The 22,669-nt window shown below is 37.2% G+C and overlaps 1 protein-coding gene across 4 annotated transcripts in view; it reads left to right on the top strand.

The window, feature by feature from the left end:
• astn1 (astrotactin 1) overlaps positions 1–22,669 on the top strand; it is a 356,183-nt gene that overhangs the window by 144,789 nt on the left and 188,725 nt on the right. For all 4 annotated transcript variants that reach the window (XM_073874209.1, XM_073874213.1, XM_073874207.1 and 1 more), the window contains 2 exons: positions 1,495–1,632; positions 17,693–17,843. In XM_073874209.1, the coding sequence (XP_073730310.1) occupies positions 1,495–1,632; positions 17,693–17,843 (289 nt within the window). The remainder of the gene's footprint in view (positions 1–1,494; positions 1,633–17,692; positions 17,844–22,669) is intronic.

Raw genomic sequence — 22,669 nt, 5'->3', positions numbered from 1 at the left:
TTGCGGCATAGACTCTCTAAAAGACGTCCAAGAGTTTAGCTTGAGGCAGTTAGTGGAGTCAAAAAAGTTTGGTTCTCCTGAATTGCTTGTAGGTGTTAAAAAGCAGAGAGATATGCTTTAAGCAGATGTTTACAGGGAGAGTTTCAATGGTGTGGCTGTTGATTAAGTGCACAACGTTGTTCTATGGTGAGTAATGTTGTTTATTTAGATGCTATTTGGTTGCAGCTGGCTATTTCAATAACTGACTTGTTGCCCGCCGGCTCGTTATTGTGGAGAGTCCGAAACGTGACGCTAGACAAAACAAACTGTGATTGGTGGTTTGACATGTCGGTCAAACAGCCTCGTGGGCGGGTTTTCTCCAGAAAAAGCAGCGAAAAACACTAGACCTTCAGTATTGAAGGTCTGGCTATGCAAGACTACCTGCACAGAGTTTGTGAGTTTCCTGCCAAAGCACATTCTATTTATAGCCTCAATTTTAATATTATTAATTACATATTTTTATATTAGCTTGATTTATTTTATTAATGTTAACATTTTAAACAATAATAAAACATATCAAATAAAAACAAGTAAAACAAAAATGTTTTTAAAAATGTAGCCCTCCAGATTGTTTTATCCATGGTGGTAGCCCTTGCTCACGAAAAGTTTGGAGACCCCTTCTATAAACACTACACATTTAAAAAAAAGAGTGTAGATACATTTTTTATCCAATGCAAGTGAATGCTGGACATGGTTATATTTATTGATGTGTATTATGAGCACCTACACATATACCTCGAATTGGTGTTAAAATAGATCTAGCTTTGTCAATATGTCAGTTTTACATTACTCCAACGCCCCATACTTCACTTCTAGGCATTTTTCGCAATGCTCAGCTGCTTTGTTTTGTAGTCCTTTGTGGATATCCACCCGTGAGTTGATCTTATCCACCCGGACATCTCTCTGCACTAAAACCAGGGGGAGTTTTCAAGGTCAGATAAGCATTCTGGTAATGACTCGAGTTTTAAATGCGCTTCAGCTTTAGGATGAGGGGCAAAGTGAAAATACTGTTAGATTTGATTTAGCAGGGGAGAATAAAAAGTGAGCAGATTTTTTTCTGTCAGCACTAGAATACAATCTATTTAATCTTTCCGATTGATCAGTGAGTAAACACATTACTTATAAAACCTTGTGCAGAGGCACAATACACCAGATGAGTAAATGAATTCATATCTGTGGGCGTCTCCCATGGGGATGCATTGAAGTTCTTTTTTTTTTCAGCTCAAAAATCATTCATTGAATTTGATTCTTTTTAAAATGTAAAAACATGTTGTTAGTTGTTACACTGACAGTGACACCCCACAAATCCTCATGAAAAAATCATAGAGCAACTGTCAACAAAATGCCAATTTTCTTGTCTCGAAATGCAGCCACACCGACTGGCTGAGGTAAAATATCATTTTTTTTATGGTTTAGGAATATGTTTCTAAAATATGAATGCCCTTTGTGTTTCAGATTCACATATACACTTGGAGAAGGCATGTGGCTGCCACTTAGCAAAAGCTTTGTCATTCCTCCCGCTGAGCTGGCCATCAACCCATCTGCCAAATGCAAGACAGATATGACAGTCATGGAGGACGCTGTGGATGTCAGGTAGGAAATGACATTTTGACTTAAGCAGCTCATCACAAAGAATAATAGTTGAGCAACAGAAAGTATAACAAAAAAAAAACAAATATCTAAGATAAAGGTCTTATTTTCTTTTAACCAATCTATTAAACACTTTAGCAAGTGTTGTTGCCATTCTCCATATTGGCAAATTTTCACTGTTTTCACTTCTTATTTAAGTATATGTATGCCTGTGTGTGTGCTATATGTATATATGTATATATATATATACACACACACACACACACACACACACACACACACACACACACACACACACACACACACACACACACACACATATATATAGCATAAGGGGAGGTGGTTTCTTGTTGACAGGTTAGCTTGTTAAGGAAAGGATTGTTGCTGTTTTTCGTTGAAACATTTGTTCTGTAACATTAACAAATGTAAAGCATCATGAAGGACAGTGTACATGTGTTTCAAGGTGAAGAAAAATTGAACAATTAACATCAATTAATTTATTTATTGAATTTTAGTGAAAGTAAAGCCATGATTATTAGTCACAAAAGAGTTCACAATGTGTATTATATTGACATATTCTGTTGTTTTACAGTAGTGTTATCAGTTGCTGTCAAATGAGGCTTTGCTGTTGACTGTGAAAAGCATTTGGCAATATTCTGAGTCATAGTCTTTGCAGTTTACAGTTAGTCACATCACTGCATAACTTAACAGTTTTTATAAATGATCTGTAATGTCACATTTTGTTAGCACCAAATAGCATATATATATATATATATATATATATATATATATATATATATATATATATATATATATATATATATATATATATATATATAGCCCGTATATATATATTTATAAGAAGAGTTTAGTTCCAAAACGTGATAAACACCATGAGTTACTGCCAAAATCAGTATTATATCAGGTCAGTATTAAAAAGTAAATTCTTAATTTTACACAAAATCCAATTTCCGCTGTCTTATTCTGTCATCTTTTCTCCCTTTTTCCCCAAAACGCGATAAACGCCACTACTCCTTTTCTACAGAATGCAATAAATCTGCATAACCAATCACAGCATTGTAAAAAACAATGGCGGCGCGTTGAAAACACACAGAATCCTAGTTTTCCTCATTTTGTCATCGTGATCAACAAACAAACGAAAACAAAATAATACTTTTTTGGCAATGCTAAACCTGTGGTGGTTTTCTTTGATGGCAAAGAAACGTAAGCCATCAACAGCTAATAATTTACGCGAGAGGCACCCGGGAGACGGAAAATGCCGGTTGCAACATCAAGCTTCTCTCATGCTAACACACTGACCCCAGGGGATCTTATGAAAAACTTTACAGTATTTTATGCGAAGCCAACAAAAATCGAGCAGGACCAAAATTTTTTACAGCTGATCGCTGTGAAAAATGGTAAGCGAAGATGTCTCAAGTATAACAGGAGCAATGACAGTGTTCTTAACTCTTTCCCCGCCATTGACGAGTTATCTCGTCAATCTGCAATACCGCTATTATTCACCAGCTGTATGTCCGTGTATGTTTTAAAGATCGCTCTGCATCTGATCTCTAGCAAAAGTCCTTCACAAAAATTGAATTATCTCAGCTTTTTGCTCAAAATTTTGTGTTTTTGATGAAACCTACACATATTTGAGAGGTGATAAAAACAGAACACATGAAGGTAGGATGAAACTGATTTTTTTGTTTGAAAGCAGAGGGTTGGTTCTTTTAATTCCTATATTGTATGTTTATATATTTAAAAAGGAGCATTTTCTGGAAGGCATTAAACTTTTTTGAAAATCATGAAAAATGCTGCCGGTGAAAGAGTTAAAGGGGCCATGGCATGAAAATCTGACTTTTTCCATGTTTAAGGCCATAATTGGGTCCCAAGTGCTTCTATCAACCTATAAAATGTGAAAAAGATCAACACAGTAACTTGGTTTTTGTAAACCATTCTCGGCAAGAACGTGAAAAAATAGGTCATTGCTCTCCTTATGATGTCATAAGGGGATCTTTTTATAATGATACCACCCCTTAATCTTCACTATCCAACCACGGCACTGCCAAACACAATTGAGTTTGAATTGCAACAAATCACCATCATTGTGATCATTGTTTGCACTTCATCAGCTCATTTGCATTTTAAAGGACACACCCAAAACGGCACATTTTTGCTCACACCTACAAAGTGGCAATTTTAACATGCTATAATAAACTATCTATATGTTTGTTTGTTTGTTTGTTTTTTTAGCTAAAACATTTATTTGGCATCTTAAAAAATTGTCGTGATATGTCCCCTTTAATATGACAAAGTAAGTGTTTTGATTAATGCCATTAATGTTTAATCAGTGTATACCACAAGTCAACTAAATGAATATAACATGGCAAAGACGAATGCACATTTATATGAAGAGTTTCGTTGCAAAACGAGATAACCACCGTTTTTTAAATTGTTCAGAAATCTCGTTTTTTGGTTGTGCATTCCAATTAATTTCAATGCATCTGCAGTTGGTTTGTTTTGATTTAAACCTTCATAACTTAAAAAATACAGCTAAGTAGCACCATAAAACAAAATAATAACATGATAACATTATAATTAACATGTTTTGACAAAAATGTTAAAAAATGAATTTATCTCGTTTTGCAACGAAACTCTTCATATATTGCTTCAATAGATTTATAGCATTTTGAAAAAAAAAACTTTTCATGGATTTATTGCATTTTGTGGAAAAATAGTAAATTTTTAACGGTATTATAACCAAAAGATGCTATGTGAAAGTTTGTTACAGAATATATTGGCTTTCATCTTGTCACTTTCTTATACAGTTGAAAGAAAAAGTATGTGAACACTTTGGGCTTACTTGGATTTCTTCATAAATTGGTCATAAAATGTGTTCTGATCTTCATCTAAGTCACAACAATAGAGAAACACAGTCTGCTTAAACTAATACCGCACAAACATTATACGTTTTCATGTTTTTATTGAACACAACATTTAAACATTCATAGTGCAGGGTGGAAAAAGTATGTGAAACTCTAGGCTAATGACTTCTCCAAGAGCTAATTGGAGCCAGGAATCAGCCAACCTGGGGTCCAATCAATGTGATGAGATAGGATGTGTTTATTAAAGTTGCCCTGTCCAATAAAAAACACACACCAGTTTTGAGCTTGCTGTTCTGAAGAAGCATTGTCTGATGTGAACCATGCCTCGCACCAAAGAGCTCTCAGAAGACCTACGATCAAGAATTGTTGACTTACATAAAGCTGGAAAGGGCTATAAAAGTATATCTAAAAGCCTTGATGTCCACGTGTCCACGGTAAGACAGATTGTCTACAAATGGAGAAAGTTCAGCACTGTTGCTGCACTCCCTAAGCGTGGTTGTCCTGTAAAGATGACTGCAAGAACACAGCGCAGAATGCTCAATGAGGTGAAGAAGAATCCTAGAGTGTCAGCTAAAGACTTACAGAAATTCTGGCACATGTTAACATTTTTGTTGACAAATCTACAATAAGGAAAACATTAAACAAGAATGGACTTCACGGGAGGACACCACGGAGGAAGCCACTGCTGTGCAAAAAAAAAAAAAAACATTGTAGCATGTTTGAAGTTTGCAAAAGAGCACCTGGATGTTCCACGGCACTACTGGCAAAACATTCTGTGGACAGATGAAACCAAAATTGAGTTGTTTGGAAAGAACACACAACGCTATGTGTGGAGAACAAAATGCACAGCACACCAACATCAAAACCTCATCCCAACTGTGAAATATGGTGGAGGGGGCATCATGGTTTGGGGCTGCTTTGCTGCCTCAGGCCCTGGACGGATTACTGTCATCGATGGAAAAATGAATTCCAAAGTTTATCAAGGCATTTTGCAGGAAAACTTAAGACCATCTGTCCACCAACTGAAGCTTAACAGAGGATGGACGATGCAACAGGACAATGACCCAAAGCATAGAAGTAAATTAACAACAGAATGGCTTCAACAGAAGAAAACACGCCTTCTGGAGTGGCCCAGTGGCATGACCTCAAGAGAGCGATTCACACCAGAAATCCCAAGAATATTGCTGAACTGAAACACTTTTGTAAAGAGGAATGGTCCAAAATTTCTCCTGACCGTTGTGCAGGTCTGATCTGCAACTATAGGAAACGTTTGGTTGAGGTTATTGCTGCCAAAGGAGGGTCAACCAGTTATTAAACCCAAAGGTTCACATACTTTTTCCACCCTGCACCACGAATGTTTACATGCTGTGCTCAACAAAAACATGAAAACGTATAATGTTTGTGCTGTATTAGTTTAAGCAGACTGTGTTTCTCTATTGTTGTGACTTAGATAAAGTTCAGAACACATTTTATGACCAATTTATGAAGAAATCCAAGCAAGCCCAAAGGGTTCACATACTTTCTTTCAATTGTATATATATATGAGCTTTAAAATCTCTGATCCAATCTTATAAAATGTTCAGAAATGTTTTAAAAAAGAATGTTTTAACAAAATCAAACAAAATGCAATTTCCATTAACTCATTTCATCAACATATAATTATAACGATGTGTTTTTCCTTTGTTGTTAACATTTTCGGATTTGTCATATTACGAAAGTTTTCGAAAAAATGTGATGGGGTGAGATATTACATAGACTTGATACTTGATAGTGTTGACTTGTTAAAAATGTATTTTACCAAAAAGCTTTGAATAAACTTTCCTGAGGTGTTTGTTGTGAAAATGCGATTTTTAATCAGGCCCATATTTGCCACATTGAATTGCACCTCTCATGAGTTGTCGGATATGAGAATAGTTTGAAATAGGATTCAATATCACTTCCTCATTTTTTCAACCACAACTCATTAGAGTTCCTGACTAATGCGTTAACTTATTTTGTGAAGCCTCAACATTTATGTGACTTGACATTATCCAGACCTTGCAGGGGCTTTAATACATTGCCAAAGGGCACATGCTGATTTGATTAATTTGTTTTTAACCAAAAATTGATTAATCTTGTGATTAATCTCGCAACAAATGACCAGGGTTGTTAGTGCTTAAAGGACGTGTTAAATATTTAAAGCAGTAAAAGAAGAAAGTAACTTTTGTTTAAAAAATCGACTGCAGCTATTGTTTTGTTTGTTTCATTGAAACGGTAGAAAAAGGAAATAAGTTAAACACTTTATAATTAACTTTATTAAAATAACTTTATTAGAGGCATATACACAAATAGCCCATAAAAATACTGGGTTATTTTAAACCAAGCATTGGGTTAGAAAAGGACGAACTCAGCCACTTAAATTAAATTATCCCAGAAAATGTTTGTATTTGACCCAGCTACAACTATATTGCGTTGAAACAACCCAGCATAGGATTGGTTTATCCCTTTTTGACCCAACACTGGATTGAAAATAATAAATAAGCATTTTTAGCGTGTAGACTGTTCATTTGGCTGTTATTGTCGTTCCCACTCTTTTTATAAGGATTGTCATGAGTGTTATCTAGTTCAAAAGCACATACTGTGTAGAGTAAGTGTGTACGTGAGGGATGGGAATTTATTTTCTTTTAAATCTTTCATTTATAATCTTTGGAAAGACATCTAAGTTCTTCTTCCTGATGTCCCACAGAGTGGCTCTCTTTAAAGGGTTCACTAGGGAGAAATCTGGCAGGCCATGTGGTCTTAAGGCCCTGGACTTGCTGAGTATCTTGCTGAGTATCCCAATACCAAGAATATTTCTCACAATATTACAGCATTACGTTTAAGAACTGTCATAGAGGTCATGTTCTGTCTGAAGGGCACTTTTGAAATCTTATATGGTTTTTAATGTGAAAATAATAGTGAAAATGCTCCATCAAACAGAGCATTTTTTTTTGAAAATGCACATGGTTACCCATTTTTAAGGAAAGCTTGTTTACAGTTGTCTCTGCTTATTACCCAAAATCAAAAGATGTTCAACATAGCAAATTACAATTTTTTTATATTTTCTATAACCTAATAAGTGCTTGCGACCTAAGGAACACTTTTGAATAAACTATTTTATCACCTCAAAGTAGTTTTTTATAGGTTATTATGTTGAAATTCAGTTTAAATTCCACTGACTTGGCATTATCACCCACAGTACTTGTGAAAGGTTGGAGGACATAATTATTCTTTATCGCTTTTACAGATCATCTTTAATAACTTAAAGGGGACATTTCACCAGACTTTTTTAAGATGTAAAATAAATCTTTGGTGTCTCGGGTACATATGTGAAGTTTTAGCTAAAAAAAACCCATAGATAATGTATTATAACATGTTAAAATTGCCACTTTGTATGTGTGTCCTTTAAATTGCAAATGAGCTGATGAAATGCAAACACTGATCGCCATAATGGTGGTTTGTTGAAATTGAAACTTAATTGTGCTGTCAATCAATTTATTTCTCTCTCTCTCTGCACTAAATGACAGTGCCGTGGTTGGATAGTTGCAGATTAAGGGGCGGTATTATTATAATAAGATCCCCTTCTGACATCACAAAGGGAGACAGATTTCAATGACCTATTTTTTCACATGCTTGCAGAAAAAAAGTTTACCAAAACTAACTTACTGGGTTGACCTTTTTTATATTTTCTAGTTTGCTAGAAGCCCTGGGGACCCAATTATAGCATTTAAGCATAGAAAAAGTCAGAGTTTCATGATATATCTCCTTTAAGTAGCTCTGTAAATAGTTTACTGAAAATGTAGATTTTTCATTACAAATACTTTCCCTAATTCAATACTAGGATTCAATTTATGACTGCAATTTCCTTGTGCTGTTTAAAAGTGGGGGTTTGGAAAATTGCAGACTGGTTATACAACATTGTAAATATTTGTTCATTTCAAGTACTACAGTGCAAACACATTTCTCTGCTTTTGTGAAACTGAACCACTACACAGCTTTTACCTCCAACAGTAATATTATGCGAAGAAAAGCAATCCTGAAACAGCACAGAATATTCAGTTTAGAGAGACTATATATTGTTGCATCTTAATGCGATATTTGATACGTTATTGCCTTTATGTTAATATATTTTAGTCATCAATATACCTATAGATCATATACAGTAGAGGTGACTTTAATGTGAACATCTAAACTGGATTATTACATATTACAACATTATGTATTACTGTATGTCCTTATGATGATGCTTATTATTAATAATTACTATGCAAAGTGGTGTGCAGTGGATTCGGTTACAGTGGAGACGCTGGCAGAATAAATTAGATATAAACTGATTAGCTATCTCAATTTTTAAACGTCTTAGAACTTTTGTTTGAATGCTGTTATGCATCACATTTGTTGGATCTTCCCATTACTCAGATAGCCTTCTTTAAAGTCTTAAGTAAGGGTTAGGTTTAATTACTTCTCTGTACTTTTGAAAAGAACAGGCTGCACTTTTCCACTGTCTGGTCTGAAACTGTGTGCTTTGTATTTGGAGTTAAGCTACTAATTAAAGTTTCCACAGGCTTTCTCTTCTAAACCCTGCCAATTCAGATGCTTTGTTCACAGAGGTAGATTTGTCTCAATTTGTTCAGAGTGCCCTCATTACTGTTGAACATCATTATATATTCTCTCCATTACGATAACATTTTCCCACTAACCACCATAGCTCTAAAAGGTCTACTTTCTCTGCACTCCATATGTATTTAGCTACGATTAGTGAAAACCGGAGGTAAAATCCCCTGTGTCTTCTTGTAGGTGAGATAAGCATCTTTGAGAACCTCCACTGAATATTCTTACTGTACAATGTGTGTTGTTTGTACTTAAGCAATCAAGTAATCATGACTAAACATTACTTAAAATTTAGCATTCTGGATCCATAACTTAAAGCAACACTATGTAGTTTCCATGTAAAAATGACTTACAGCTCCCCCATGTGGTTGAAAAGCGCAACAGTGCCTGGTATCATACACTCTTCTGCAGGCAGGGGGAGGTGCGGGCTGTGTGCTCTACCCTCCACCGCCACTTTCAGAGTGTGCTTGTAGCAGCTAGGAGGCTGCTCAGGTTGCAGGAACAGTACAACTTGTCCAGTTAAAAGTTGTTCTATCACTGAAATAATTTTAGAGACATTATTTAAAGGTAAAAAAACTACATAGTGTTGCTTTAAGAATCTTAGTTCCCTATCAGTTGGTCACTTCAACGTCACGTTGATGACAGACAAATTTGGAACTCACTAGAGAGACCATTCAGCTTCGAGTGTAACTAGAAAGAGCCAATAAATATTGGCATGCAGTATTTGCATCTGCCTGCCATGCCTGGCTGGGGGAGTATAAATAGATGGCACTGACCTGCCTAAGGCGGCCGTTACAGGGTAAAGATGTGCTAGTCCGCACAGACAGTACTGCGACTGTGGCGTACATCCACCGAATGGTCTATGCTCCCGTCGCATGTTGTGAAGTCTGAAGTATCTGAGGTCACGTCGAGCCATTCACATCCCAGGCACACTAAAACACGCAGCCAAAAGGCTCTTGCGAGCATCATTCCCAGTCGAGTGGCGAATCCACCCCCGGACGGTCCAGCTGATTTGGAAACACAGGTAGACCTGTTCAACATGATCTCACAAAGTTCTTTGGGATAGTCACAGAATTTTTTGCTAATTTTTCCGTTGCATTCTCACGGATCTCCGCATATTTCCGTGGCCCTGCCACTGACTTTCTTCTCCGTGGCATTCTCACGGATTGGTTACTCAACTGCTTTTTCCTATTTTCAAACCATTGTCGCTTCGGTTTAGGGTTAGATTTGGTGTTTGCGTTAGTATGTCACTTTAAGTATTGGTTTATACTATTTTTTCTGCTTTATTCTTTTATATTTTTCTAAACTTTAATCAATTGTCGCCTGGTGTTGGGGTTAGAGTTGGGTTTGGGTAGGGATGTCATTTTATGTAAATCTAACCCTAAACCGAAGCGAAAATGGTAAGAAAATAGGACAAAACAGTTGAGTAACCAATCCGTCAGAATGCCACGGAAAAGAAAGTCCGTGGCAGAGCCACGGAAATATGCAGAGATCCGTGAGAATGCCACGGAAAAATGAGCAAAAAATTCTGTGACTATGCCACGGATCAGGTTGACCTGTTTGCATCTCTGAAGACAATTGGCACAAGTATGCGCTACCCCCAGTGAGCCTTCTTGCTCAGACATTGTGCAAAGTCAGGGTGGATGAGGAGCAAGTTCTGCTGGTAGCAACCTACTGTCCAAACCAGAACTGGGTTCCTGGAACTGGTACCTTTTTGTGCCAGCCCCTCCTTGGCGCATTCCTCTGAGGAGGGACCTCCTCTCTCAGAGACGGGGCTTGTGGCATCCGCTGGAAACTCTTTGTGTGGTCCCTGAATGGGAAGCGTAAGTTCAAATTGGCCTACCCCAGCAGGTATTGCACACCCTTACTTATACAAGACATGCTTATGCTTTGAAGTGGAACCAGTTTGTTTACTGGTGTTCTTTTTGTGGAGAAGACCCCCGAAAATGCTTGGTCAGTATTGTGCTTTCTTTTTATAGCAGGGGCTGGAGCGATGGCTGTCTCCCTAAGTATATGTTGCTGAAATCTCTGCTCACCATGATTGCATAGGAGGTAAGTCGGTAGATATGGACAACCTTGTCATCAGGTTCCTTCGGGGGGTTTGCAAGGAGATTAAATCCACTATGTTCTCCCCCTATACCCTCTTGGGGCTTGTCCCTGGTGCTAAAAGCAGTCCAGGAAGCCCCCTTTGAGCCTTTGTAGTCTTTGACAAAGAGGGTAGGGAACCTGCATGCTTTATCGGTCGGCAATTGCCTTGGCTTACCAAGCTCAGGGCACTCTGTGCCTGCTCAGGTTGTGAGTGCACTCGACCAGAAGTGTTACTTCCAATTGGACACTAGCATGCAACGCTTCGCTAACAGAAATTTGTAGATCTGGTGGCTGGGCAGCACTTAACATGTTATCTATGTTCTATAGTCTTCGTGTGGAGCCGGTATCTTCCAGTGTTTTCACCTAAATGGGTAGAAGAATGAAGAGACTTGGCTCGAGTGTCGGCTTGCAGCGCCATTATGCTGCTAGATCATTGCCAGAAGTTCCATGATGGCAAACTCTACCATTTCCTCCAATGCCTTGGCAGGCAGACATGGTGGTCTGGGACCAGCCTTTCTTTGCTGAATTCTTGAAAGCCTTTGTTGTCCCTATGTAGTGACCCCTCTATATCCCATGTGTGTATTTTATGCATAATAGCCTTGAGCCAGCGTCTTCCCTGGCAGAGCCCTTCTGCCATTTCTTTGTGGTGTAGTGTCATTGAAGCCAACCCAGAGACTTTGATATCCAGTAAAACCCTACGCAGTTATTCCATATTGTTAATTCCACTGAAGTACCTGCTTAGGAGGATGTGGCTTCTGCAGCATTCCCCTTAATGCCAGAACGAGTATGATGAATAAATTGGTTTATACAGGAACAGGTCACCAGCCTTTTCTGCGTAGGGCCTGTTCTGGCTACTCTAATAGCAGGGGGCTTATGCTGGGCACTGGAAGGGTCAGAACCTGTGGTGCTTTGGTAGTGATAGGTCATTGACGTGAGATCAAAGTGGTTGAATGAAAATGAACGTCTTGGTTATGGATGTAACCTGCGTTTCCTGAAGGTAGGGAACGGAGACGTCACAACCATCGCCACGGTTACTGTACCACTGCTGAGGCGCCAGGTCTCTTATGCTCGGCTCCTCAGCGAAAAGCTGATTACGCAGCGCACCTGCCATCTATTTCCACTGGCAGGGCGGAGACGGCAGATGCAAATACTGCATGCCAATATTCATTGTCTCTTTCTAGTTACATTCAAAGCAGATTGGTCTCTCTAGCGAGTTCCCAAGTCATTGGTGTGATGCCTCCGTTCCCTACCTTAAAAGAAAGAGGGTTATTACCATAACCAAGATGTTTCTTTAACTTATTAACTTACTAAATCTATAAAATTAAAAATTCAAATGCATTAATTATCAATACAACTGTAAGGAATACCCATAACCCTTGCACTTGACAATTTTAGACTTTTTTAAGTTTGGTAAACAAGCAAGAGCTGCTGAGACATTTAACTCTTTAACTACCTCTCATCCAAATGGTTGAGCACATTTTTAGTTAAAATATTTTATTAAGAGGAGTACCTAAGCTTTCTCTACCATTTGATTGAGGTATCGTATGCCAAAAATTCCACTAGATGTCAGAGTGTCAATCAACAGCACTTGTCACAACATTTCTTCTTAGATGGATGTCAAATCACTCCTGCCATGTGAATTGTTCTTGGTAAAATTTTGCAAGGAAAGCATATTTTTTGACATAATATTACACTGTAAGAGGCCTAACTTTACAAAATTATGTTACTTGGTACCATGAAAAAAAAAACTTTCATGTGATTTTAATAATTTTTCAAAAACGTGCTCAACAAAATGGTTGATTTGTCACTTTATTGTAAAAGTAGAAAAGCTAATGTTTTTAGATCATCCATTTCTGTAGTCAGAATGTACTATTTGCTGAGAAATATAAATTTCTGATCATTCACAGCTGTGAATATGAAACCCAGGAAGTTAAAGGGATAATCAGCTGTTGTTCAAATTTCTTACAATTTTAAGCTGTTTGTAGTATTATTGGTGTTGTTTTGTTGTAAATTATATTTTTTGTGAAATCACCGTTCAGGTGATTAGTGTTTGTTTTTGGTATGCATGCACCCTATTCAACCTTGTATTTCTCACATTATGCATTTGAACAGTGCAATTTGCTCTGTGGTCATGTGGAGAATTCATTTCATGATTTTCTTTCATTAGACTTTATTATAATATCCTTCAGTAGATTTAAGGAACATCAAGTTATATGACAATTCATCCTAATGTGAAACCAGGTGAACTAAAGATTTCAAGTAGGCCTACACAGGCCTAAGTGTGGTCAACACCACCGTTTTTTTCAATATTTTACTATGTTCTTACCTCAACTTAGACATATTAATACATACTTCACATGCATTCACTTACACTTTGTACAGTGTTTCGTAATTGTGTGTTAGCATTTAGCCTAGCCCCATTCATTTCTTAGGATCCAAACAGCGATAAATTTAGAAGCCACCAGACACTTCCATGTTTTCCCTATTTAAAGACTATTTCATGAGTAATTACACGAGTAAGTATTGTGGCACAAAATAGAACATGGTGATTTTTAAAGCGGATTAAATATGATAACTATACTGTATCTATGTCATTTGATTGGTATTTAACAAATTTGACTGTCTTTTGCTGCAAAACCCTTCAAGTGCATGCAAACCTTTGCAAATCAGGATTATGCAGATTTAAAGTGCATGTATTTGATTAACATAATACATGTCAAGAGCCTTCTTCATCAATAGTTCCCTTTCTAAAGAGTAAAAAGAACGTTGTATTTTAATTATAGTGTATACATTTTATTGTAATGTTAATAATATTAATTACCGGTGCATGTAATAGCTGTTAGTAACTAAATTATCTGCTTACAACCTTACCTCATTTCTGAGCAATATGTTAAATATGAAGAAAGAAAAACATTTAACATTCTGATTCATTAGGCCTAATTCTGGTGTCCTTTGAAATGTGACACATGGGGTTTTGGAGTAGAGTATAGTAAGAATTAATATATATTACAGGAACAGAATGAGGGGAGCTCAGATGTACTTGAATGGGACCACTGTATTTTCTGCATGAAATATTTGTAGAGAGGAAATAGTAAAACTAGGACACATTGACACATAAATAATGCGTTTTTGGATTATGGATGGCTTGTTTATTTCTCATTTCTTTTCCAGACAAACAAATCTATCCCTGTTTAAATTCTTTGAAAAAAAACAAACAAATAGAAAAACTTTGTTACTTGTATAAATGTTTTGCTCATGTAATTATAAATGTAACATTTGCCAGCCAAATTAATTATTTTTTAATGTATGGTATGCCTTATTTTTGTGCATCATCATCTGTACATGCATTATTATTATTTATTTTTTTTTACACCAAATCTCCGCGTTTTTTTCCACCTTTCAAAAATCAAACAGAAAAACAAATGACAGAGGCAGTGTTTCTGGCCTGAAGTAGAGGTACTGAGAATCCATTTATCATGGCTTTCCACGTCTCCAAGAGCGATGTGATTTCACATTCTTAAAATATATTAGACAATATAAGGTCACCGGTTTTGCTCCTTCCTCATGACCACTTCACATTCATATTTCACAGTAATGATAAATATTTGGATGTTTCAAAACCTCAGGAAAGGAAGAATATCACCCAATACAATTTTCGCAGCTGAAGGTCATAGCAATAAAGTTCACGTGTTCAAGGTTTAGCCATCAGTGCTTTTGTTTAACTTTGCTGCTCTGTAAAGGGTTTCTTCTTAACTGGATTTATGGTTGCATCAATACAGGTCATTTCTGCCACGAGGGACCTTTTCAACTTAAAATGAATATGGTTTCAAATATACAATACCATTCACGAGTTTAGGGTCACTCACTCATATTTCATTTATATTTTTCTTCAAGTTCTATAATAATAGTAAAGTCATCAAAACTATGGAAAGAAAACTATGAAAATTGATGTGATTTAAAGAATCTACAAAAAATGTTTTCTTTACATGTAGTCACCTTTGTCTGAAATGTGTAGAATTTGCAGCTTATTGTAATTTTTAACATTTTTAACATTGCAGAATGATTTCCCATATATTTTGCATATATATATATATATATATATATATATATATATATATATATATATATATATATATATATATATATATATATATATATATATATATATATATATATATATATATATAATAGTCTAATAGTAGCATGGTGCCCTAAGACTTTTACAGTCACCTCTATAAATATTAAATCATGTAATTCAGGGAGATCTTCATTCAAGTGATACAAACCATATTTAGGTTTCAAAGACACAACAGATTCATCAGAAAGATAGCAGGAACACTAATAGTGGCTATAGATCCATGGGCATTGGAAGCAAATGAAAAGTGGGTGGGTCCCCACGACAACCCCCCCACCCCGAAAATACATTTATCATTAAAAGCATATGCTAAACGTATCCGTGCCTCCGCGCACACACGCAATTCATATCTCTCCTCCTCATCTCCTCCGTTTTTTCTTCTGTTTCTTGAACTTGGGGCTTGAGTCCGACCTAAGGTTCGAGCTGCCTTTAAGAACAGCAAGTTAAGTTCGTTTACCGTTAATAATTAAGACTGGGCAGGCAAACTTGTGAAATAGTGAAATTAAAATAATTCGCCATATGGTTTTACACGTCAATAGAAAATATACTAGAAATAATTTACTTCCGTTTAAAACGTTATACATTTCGCAAAGGAGGTCAGCACTTTGTTCGAACAGCAAATCAGCGACCACTCCCTCCGCAAATTTTTTTAAAAAGCCGAAACGGGTCCACGGTGTAAAAAAGCAAAGGTTGAGGATCCCTGTTCTAATAGAATGGATTTTGACTAACAGCGCCTTGATAAGTGAACAGACAAATGCGCTAAATTAGAGAAAAAGTGGGTGGGTCCATTATCATTGGTCTTAAAAAGTGGGTGGGTCCTGTCCCACCCACATATAATGGTTCCGATGCCCATGGCCAGATCAACAATATGGTACATTCTGACAAACACACACACACACACACACACACACACACACACACACACACACACTGGTGAGCTCAGCAACATAAAACTCTTTATACAGGATAACAGTGGTGGATGAATGCATTATCCTCTCCATCATAAAGAACTTTAACCTCTCGACGCGCACTAGCTTAGGGGCGGAAAGACGTCAGTTTTTTTAACGCTGCTAACAATATAGCCTACTGTCTACAAACATTAATAATATTAACATTACTATACATCGTTTAAAATTATTGAATTACATCCAATTACCATTTTTGTCCACAAATGCGTATAATCCCCGAAATATAGATATATTGTCCATTGTTTACATCAGATTTCACATGAACGTCTTGTAATAGAATATAATATACAATCTGAGGATTTATTTACATCGTAACACTTGTATATAAGATTACATTTGCGTTCAAAACAGCGGTCAAACATTGTTTCTAAAAGTACGCGGGAGTATAATGCATAATATATCCAAACAGCGCTGTCAAATATGGTTACGTCATCTGACTCGCTCGTTCCTCCAATGACTAAATGGAAAATATTGATAGACAGAACGTGTAGCCAATTAGATAACGAATCCAACAATCTTTGTGTGACGTTTTATTTCCTGGTGTGAAAACGGCATTTTTTACGCTTACATAAGGATAAATAATAAGAAGAACGAACGTGCATGCATTAAACAAAAGACTTTTATTTTGAGGCTGACTGGCACTTAGAAAAGGCACTACTCTTGCAAGAACCCCAATTTTGGGCCTATTGACCTCAAACGTGAAATATCACTTCTTTAGACTTGTGGCTTTGGCTACATTGCATTTCTAGGTTTCACACACATATTTATCATTACGATTTTTAGTATTAAAAAAGATGGGTTACACTTTATTTTGATAGCCCACTTTAGACATTTTACTAACTATAAATAACTTTGCAACTACATGTCAACTAACTTTCAATAATTTGCAATTATACGTCAACTAACTGTTATTAGAGTATTAGTAGACTGTATTATTAAACGGTTAGTGGATTAAGTTGACATGCACCTGCAAAGATACTTATGATCAGTTGAATGTCTGTTGAGATATCATCACAATAAAGTGTTAGTAGATATTAAGCAGACAGTCTACTAATTATCTAAAGATTGGTAGTTGATGCAAAGTTACTGATAATTAGTAAAATGTCTAAAGTGGACTATCGAAATAAAGTGTTACCAAAAGATGTTATGCAAAAAAGATTTATTACAATGTACTTCAGCCTCTCTAACTTTTTACATTTTTATCTTAAAATAATAATTTTATGCTTATACTCTAAATGGTTTAGTAAAAACCTTTTAGTGAAAGTAGGTCTTTTCGTGGTTTGGGCTGGAGTGGGGGTGCTTTTCAAGAGGTTAATTAATTTATTAATTACTAACTTTAATTTTTTAATGTTTATTAGGGAGGAGCTGATGATTTCCTCATCCTTCGACAGTCTGGAGGTCCTGCTGGACTCCTTTGGGCCGGTGCGAGACTGTTCCAAGGACAACGGAGGCTGCAGCCGAAATTTCCGCTGCATCTCTGACCGCAAGCTGGACTCTACTGGCTGTGTGGTGAGTCGCATGACCCTGTGGGAATTCATTAAGAATTGTGCCCCGCTGACAGTGCTGTTTATTTGCACACAGTGTCTGCGTTGTTTTAGCACCTGGTGCAATACCTAAATTATGCAAATTGGCCAATAAAACTTAGTTTGCCCAGCACAGTTCCATCTCGCAGCCCAGTTGTGAATTTGCTCGCTTGTGAAGGACACGGCAGACTGCCGTGATCTGGCATATTTTACTGATATCTGGGACTGTACAGCAGCATTGCACCACTGTGATCCAGACACCTGGATTAAACCTTTTATAATATAGGACAGAGATGGGCTTGGAAAGAAAAGACTACAATCGAATATATGTATTGTTTCACTACTGTAGACATTTTATTAACCCAATGGAGTCATTTGTATTGCTATATTAATGTATGTATGTGCTTTTTGACATTTTGACCCCCATATATGACAACATTTTTATATAAATTTATTTGTTTGTGTTCATATACAGTAGTTTGGTTTGGCATTTTCATATTTGGTTGAAATATTTCTTTAAATATTCAACTGACATTAACACTGCTGACATGATCAACAGAAAATCATCTATTTTCAATACAATTCTGTATTAGCCCAATTGATGAATATCAGTCATGTGACCTTTTACGTCATTCTAGTTGCCTGCCACCATGTTGAGTACCTACCGAGTACTAGTAGGCTACTGACAAGCATTGGCTAGCTTGCTACGATTTCTTATCTTTTACTGTCTATGATTCTTACGGATACAGGAAATAGCTACAAAAGACAACATTTAGCACCTCGACTGTCATAAAAAGAAACGCTACTTTAAAAATATCTTGGTTAGGGTGTGATGCCTACTCGATCCCTGATGCGTTCTTCCAGCCGCTGTCCGCTGCTACTGGACTACCACTATTTTTACAACACTAAGAAGGTGCGACACAACATAAAACTTTGCTTGAAGTATCACCTGGATCTCTACACATGAACACGAGCACTGAGAACATTGTTTGTGTACACAGAGTTTACTTAAAAGAAAGGTTTTGAACAACTGACTTTGGCTGTTATGGTGCCCAGACATAAAAAATCGATTTCCGAATGCGAATTAATGAATCTCATATGCGGCTCCTTTTTCAACTAGAAGGCGGAGATGGGCACTCGAGTTTGAGACTCGGACTCGAGTGCGACTTAAGTCGCACACACAGTGACTTCAGACTCGACTTGAGACTCGTCCTCAAAGACTTCAGAGTCGACTCAGACTCGAGCCGCGGGACTCGTGAACAATGTTTGTTTTTAGGAAACGTCTGATGAGCTTGCTGTTATTCCCCTCCCTCCGTTACCTATAACGTGCCCACAACGTAAACCGTGACTTATCTGCTCCGCGCGCGGGGCCACACATTAGCGAACATACATGTCGACTGCACCGGCCGCTGTGCTATTCATCGGAAGCTTTGGGAAGTGCTGTGACGGACCCACTGTTCGGCTCGCATGCGATTCGCGGATTAATATGCAATTTAAATAGGGTAATTTTATCATTAACGTGTTCCTAAGGCTTGGAAATGTTTAAATGGTTTAACAATTAAATGTGTCCGGTCCAGCTCCAGTCAGGTCCAGAGTCACTACTTTGTGTCATACTGTAGTCCATTAACATACATCTGCTGAATAGGGCAAGGAAAAACAACGTAATGTTTTTATGTGAAGCGACTGTTTAAGCTGCATCTTCTTCCTGAATCGCTGTTTGAAATTCGCCCATTGCCTGTGTGTGTGCACGCGTTTAAGTGCCCTCAGTAGTGCATATGGAGAGAAGTGTTTCAAAAAGTAAGCCAACATAAAATCTTTCTGTTCTTGACAGGGCACATACACACACAAATGATCTCACAGTATTCTTTTTCTAATAAAAACATTTGTTCATGTCTTAAGAAATCAGTCAGAAACCAGTCTGTGCTTATTTGTTCTTAAAGAGACAGTAACCTCAATTAACCTCATTAATGTTAATCAAACAACCCAAGACAAACAGAAAATCACTTCTGTTGCTCTAAAAAAATATCATAATTATTATATTTAATTTGTACAATAAAGACAGTGTTATTATTCATATAGTTCGAATAAAATTCATCTAATTTTAGACCTTACTTATTGTGCAACTTTGTTCTTTTTTATAAATGTTTGTAATTTCTTTATTTGTTATTAGAGTTTTATTTGTTACAACGAGACTTGACTTGGACTCTAGCCCAGAGACTTGAGACTTGACTTGGACTCGAGCTCAGAGACTTGAGACTTGAGACTTGACTTGGACTCTAGCCCAGAGACTTGAGACTTGACTTGGACTCGAGCTCAGAGACTTGAGACTTGACTTGGACTCTAGCCCAGAGACTTGAGACTTGACTTGGACTCGAGCTCAGAGACTTGGACTTGGACTTGAGCATCTCTGTTAGAAGGTCAATTACTGTTTTTCACTTGTGACAAAACAACGAATTTTCCGTAGATTTATATGGAATTATGCTTACGGAGCCATCCATCTTTACTCTCCTTCCTCCTTACGTCACATTCGGAGATCGATACATCTTGACTGGGAAGATGGCGGCGAGCAGACGCAAAAACAACCAAAGTCGTTGTTCAAAACCTTCTTTTTTTGTAAACTCTGTGTACGCAAAAAATGTTCTCAATGCTTGAGTTCATGTGTAGAGAAACAGGTGATAATTTAAGCAAAGTTTTATGTTGTGTCGAGCTGCCTTAGTGTTGTAAAAATAGCGATTTTGAACATATTAAAGGCATATCTTCTAGTTCTTTTACGACCACTTCAGGTACTCAAAATGGCGGAAGACAAGTTTGAGATGTGAGTGACGTCAGTTGATATTCAAGAATAGGCAAATAGTGCACAAAGTAAAGTTTTCAATGAACTTTAAAAAATTACAGCATAACGCATTTTCAGCACATTTAGATTCTGGTTAAACTAGATTGTGTGTGGTTAGTGAAGAAAACAAGCCTGCAAAAGTGTCGCACACTGTTTTGCTACATTCACCTCGGTGTTATTTGATGTGTCATTCCTTTGCCCGCCTATCGCACTTTGCAGTATTATATGCTATCTCTCCTGTACCTGCATTTCCAATGCTGGTTTTTTTTCGTTTGATGATTTCTCTGTTTACCTGACTGAAAACCTTTTTAACCTGCGCCATCATACACTTCACAGTGTCTCTTGAAATTTGAGGAAATAAGGATACTTTGTACTCAGTTTCTATTAAAAAGGGAATTCGCTATCATACGTAAGGCCTCCCCTGTCTGCCAGGTATATGGACTTCATTTCTTTCTTTTATTTCTCCCTCTTTCACATTATACTTTCTAGTGCTTGCTTTTTAAGCAAGCATGAAATGAGGAAGGAACTCAGATTTCACTCACCATCTGGCAGAGGTGCATTTAAAGTCTTTGATTTCTCATTTCGGCACGCAATGGATGATTAGTGTGTTTGGCTGGACTCTTTCAGCCGGGGTTTATAAGAAGTGCAGTTTTTCATCCTTCTTTCTGACATTCGCATTATTCACACGCTCCAAACCTGCTTATGTTTCTGAATGGGTGAATCGGGAGCCGTTCTGATGTCTTTACAAGCCTTGTTGTGTAATCGTTTCTTTTCCTCTGGCTGTTTCATTTGAGACAGTTGCACTGTTTACATTTTTAATATGTGACATATCATTTGTGATTTCAGCTTCATTGGGTGTTGCAGAACTATTGTCCGATGTGATAACTAAAACCCACCAAATGTGTCTTCACATCTTGTTGTAGAAGCCGGTGCTCACTGTTTTATATTTGCACCAGGTCCCATGAATTTAAGCGATGGCCCTGCCAGACTAAATTTATTGGCATCATATGCTGTTGCCGATATTCCTTGCAAAGTCAAGTAATTGCAGGCACAGGCGTGTCCTTCAGGAATCACAAATCTAAGTTTCCATCCCGTACACCTGACGGTCATAAAACACACGTAATGGCATCCTCAATATACACGCGGATCACTTTTTATGTTGAAATGTCCTATTAATGATTCTGGAGCTTGATGTTTAGTAATTAACAGATGACTGAAGCTATAAAAATGATGCTTCAATCTGTCCAATGATAAGAGCTCACTGCGAGCCCCCGCTGAGCCGCGTTCCCCCCCATAATCAATTAACACCTTGTCTGAGGACAGCGGTGGCATCGCTGCCTCTGTGTTTTAATATGCGAGTCTGCATGAGCGAGCTCGTTCCGATCTGTTCTGTCTCACTGATGTATGGCACTCCCGGGGAGAGGAACAGTGCTCTAGTTTGGAAATACTATGATAATCGCTAAATGATGATGTGATTAATTAGTTCCTCTTCCACGACACACTATGTGTTGAGCGCTTTTGTGGGACACAGAGGGGTGTCCGCTGTACGTCCAGACTTTCACGTGAAAAACAAATTGGTTCCTTTCCAGAACTGAGCCACAGTTACCCTGTGGTGTGGTTATGCTGTAAAATATTGCTAGGATTTTTCAAGATTTAACAGCAATTTCTTACATTAAAATACTGTTTATACATAGTATATTCATATATACAGTTTACAGATGCTTTGCAGAATTTACGAAATTTTGTAAAAAGTATTTTTAAGTACACTGTAGTATACACTCACCTAAAGGATTATTATGAAAACCTGTTCAGTTTTTCATTAATGCAATTATCTAATCAACCAATCACATGGCAGTTGCTTCAATGCATTTAGGGGTGTAGTCCTGGTCAAGACAATCTCCTGAACTCCAAAGTGAATGTCAGAATGGGAAAGAAAGGTGATTTAAGCAATTTTGAGCGTGGCATGGTTGTTGGTGCCA

Source organism: Misgurnus anguillicaudatus, chromosome 2 (assembly GCF_027580225.2).
Source record: "Misgurnus anguillicaudatus chromosome 2, ASM2758022v2, whole genome shotgun sequence".
Taxonomy (NCBI): Eukaryota; Metazoa; Chordata; class Actinopteri; order Cypriniformes; family Cobitidae; genus Misgurnus; species Misgurnus anguillicaudatus.
The sequence above is the reverse complement of the archived record's forward strand: the minus strand, read 5'-3'. Positions and strand labels throughout refer to the sequence as shown.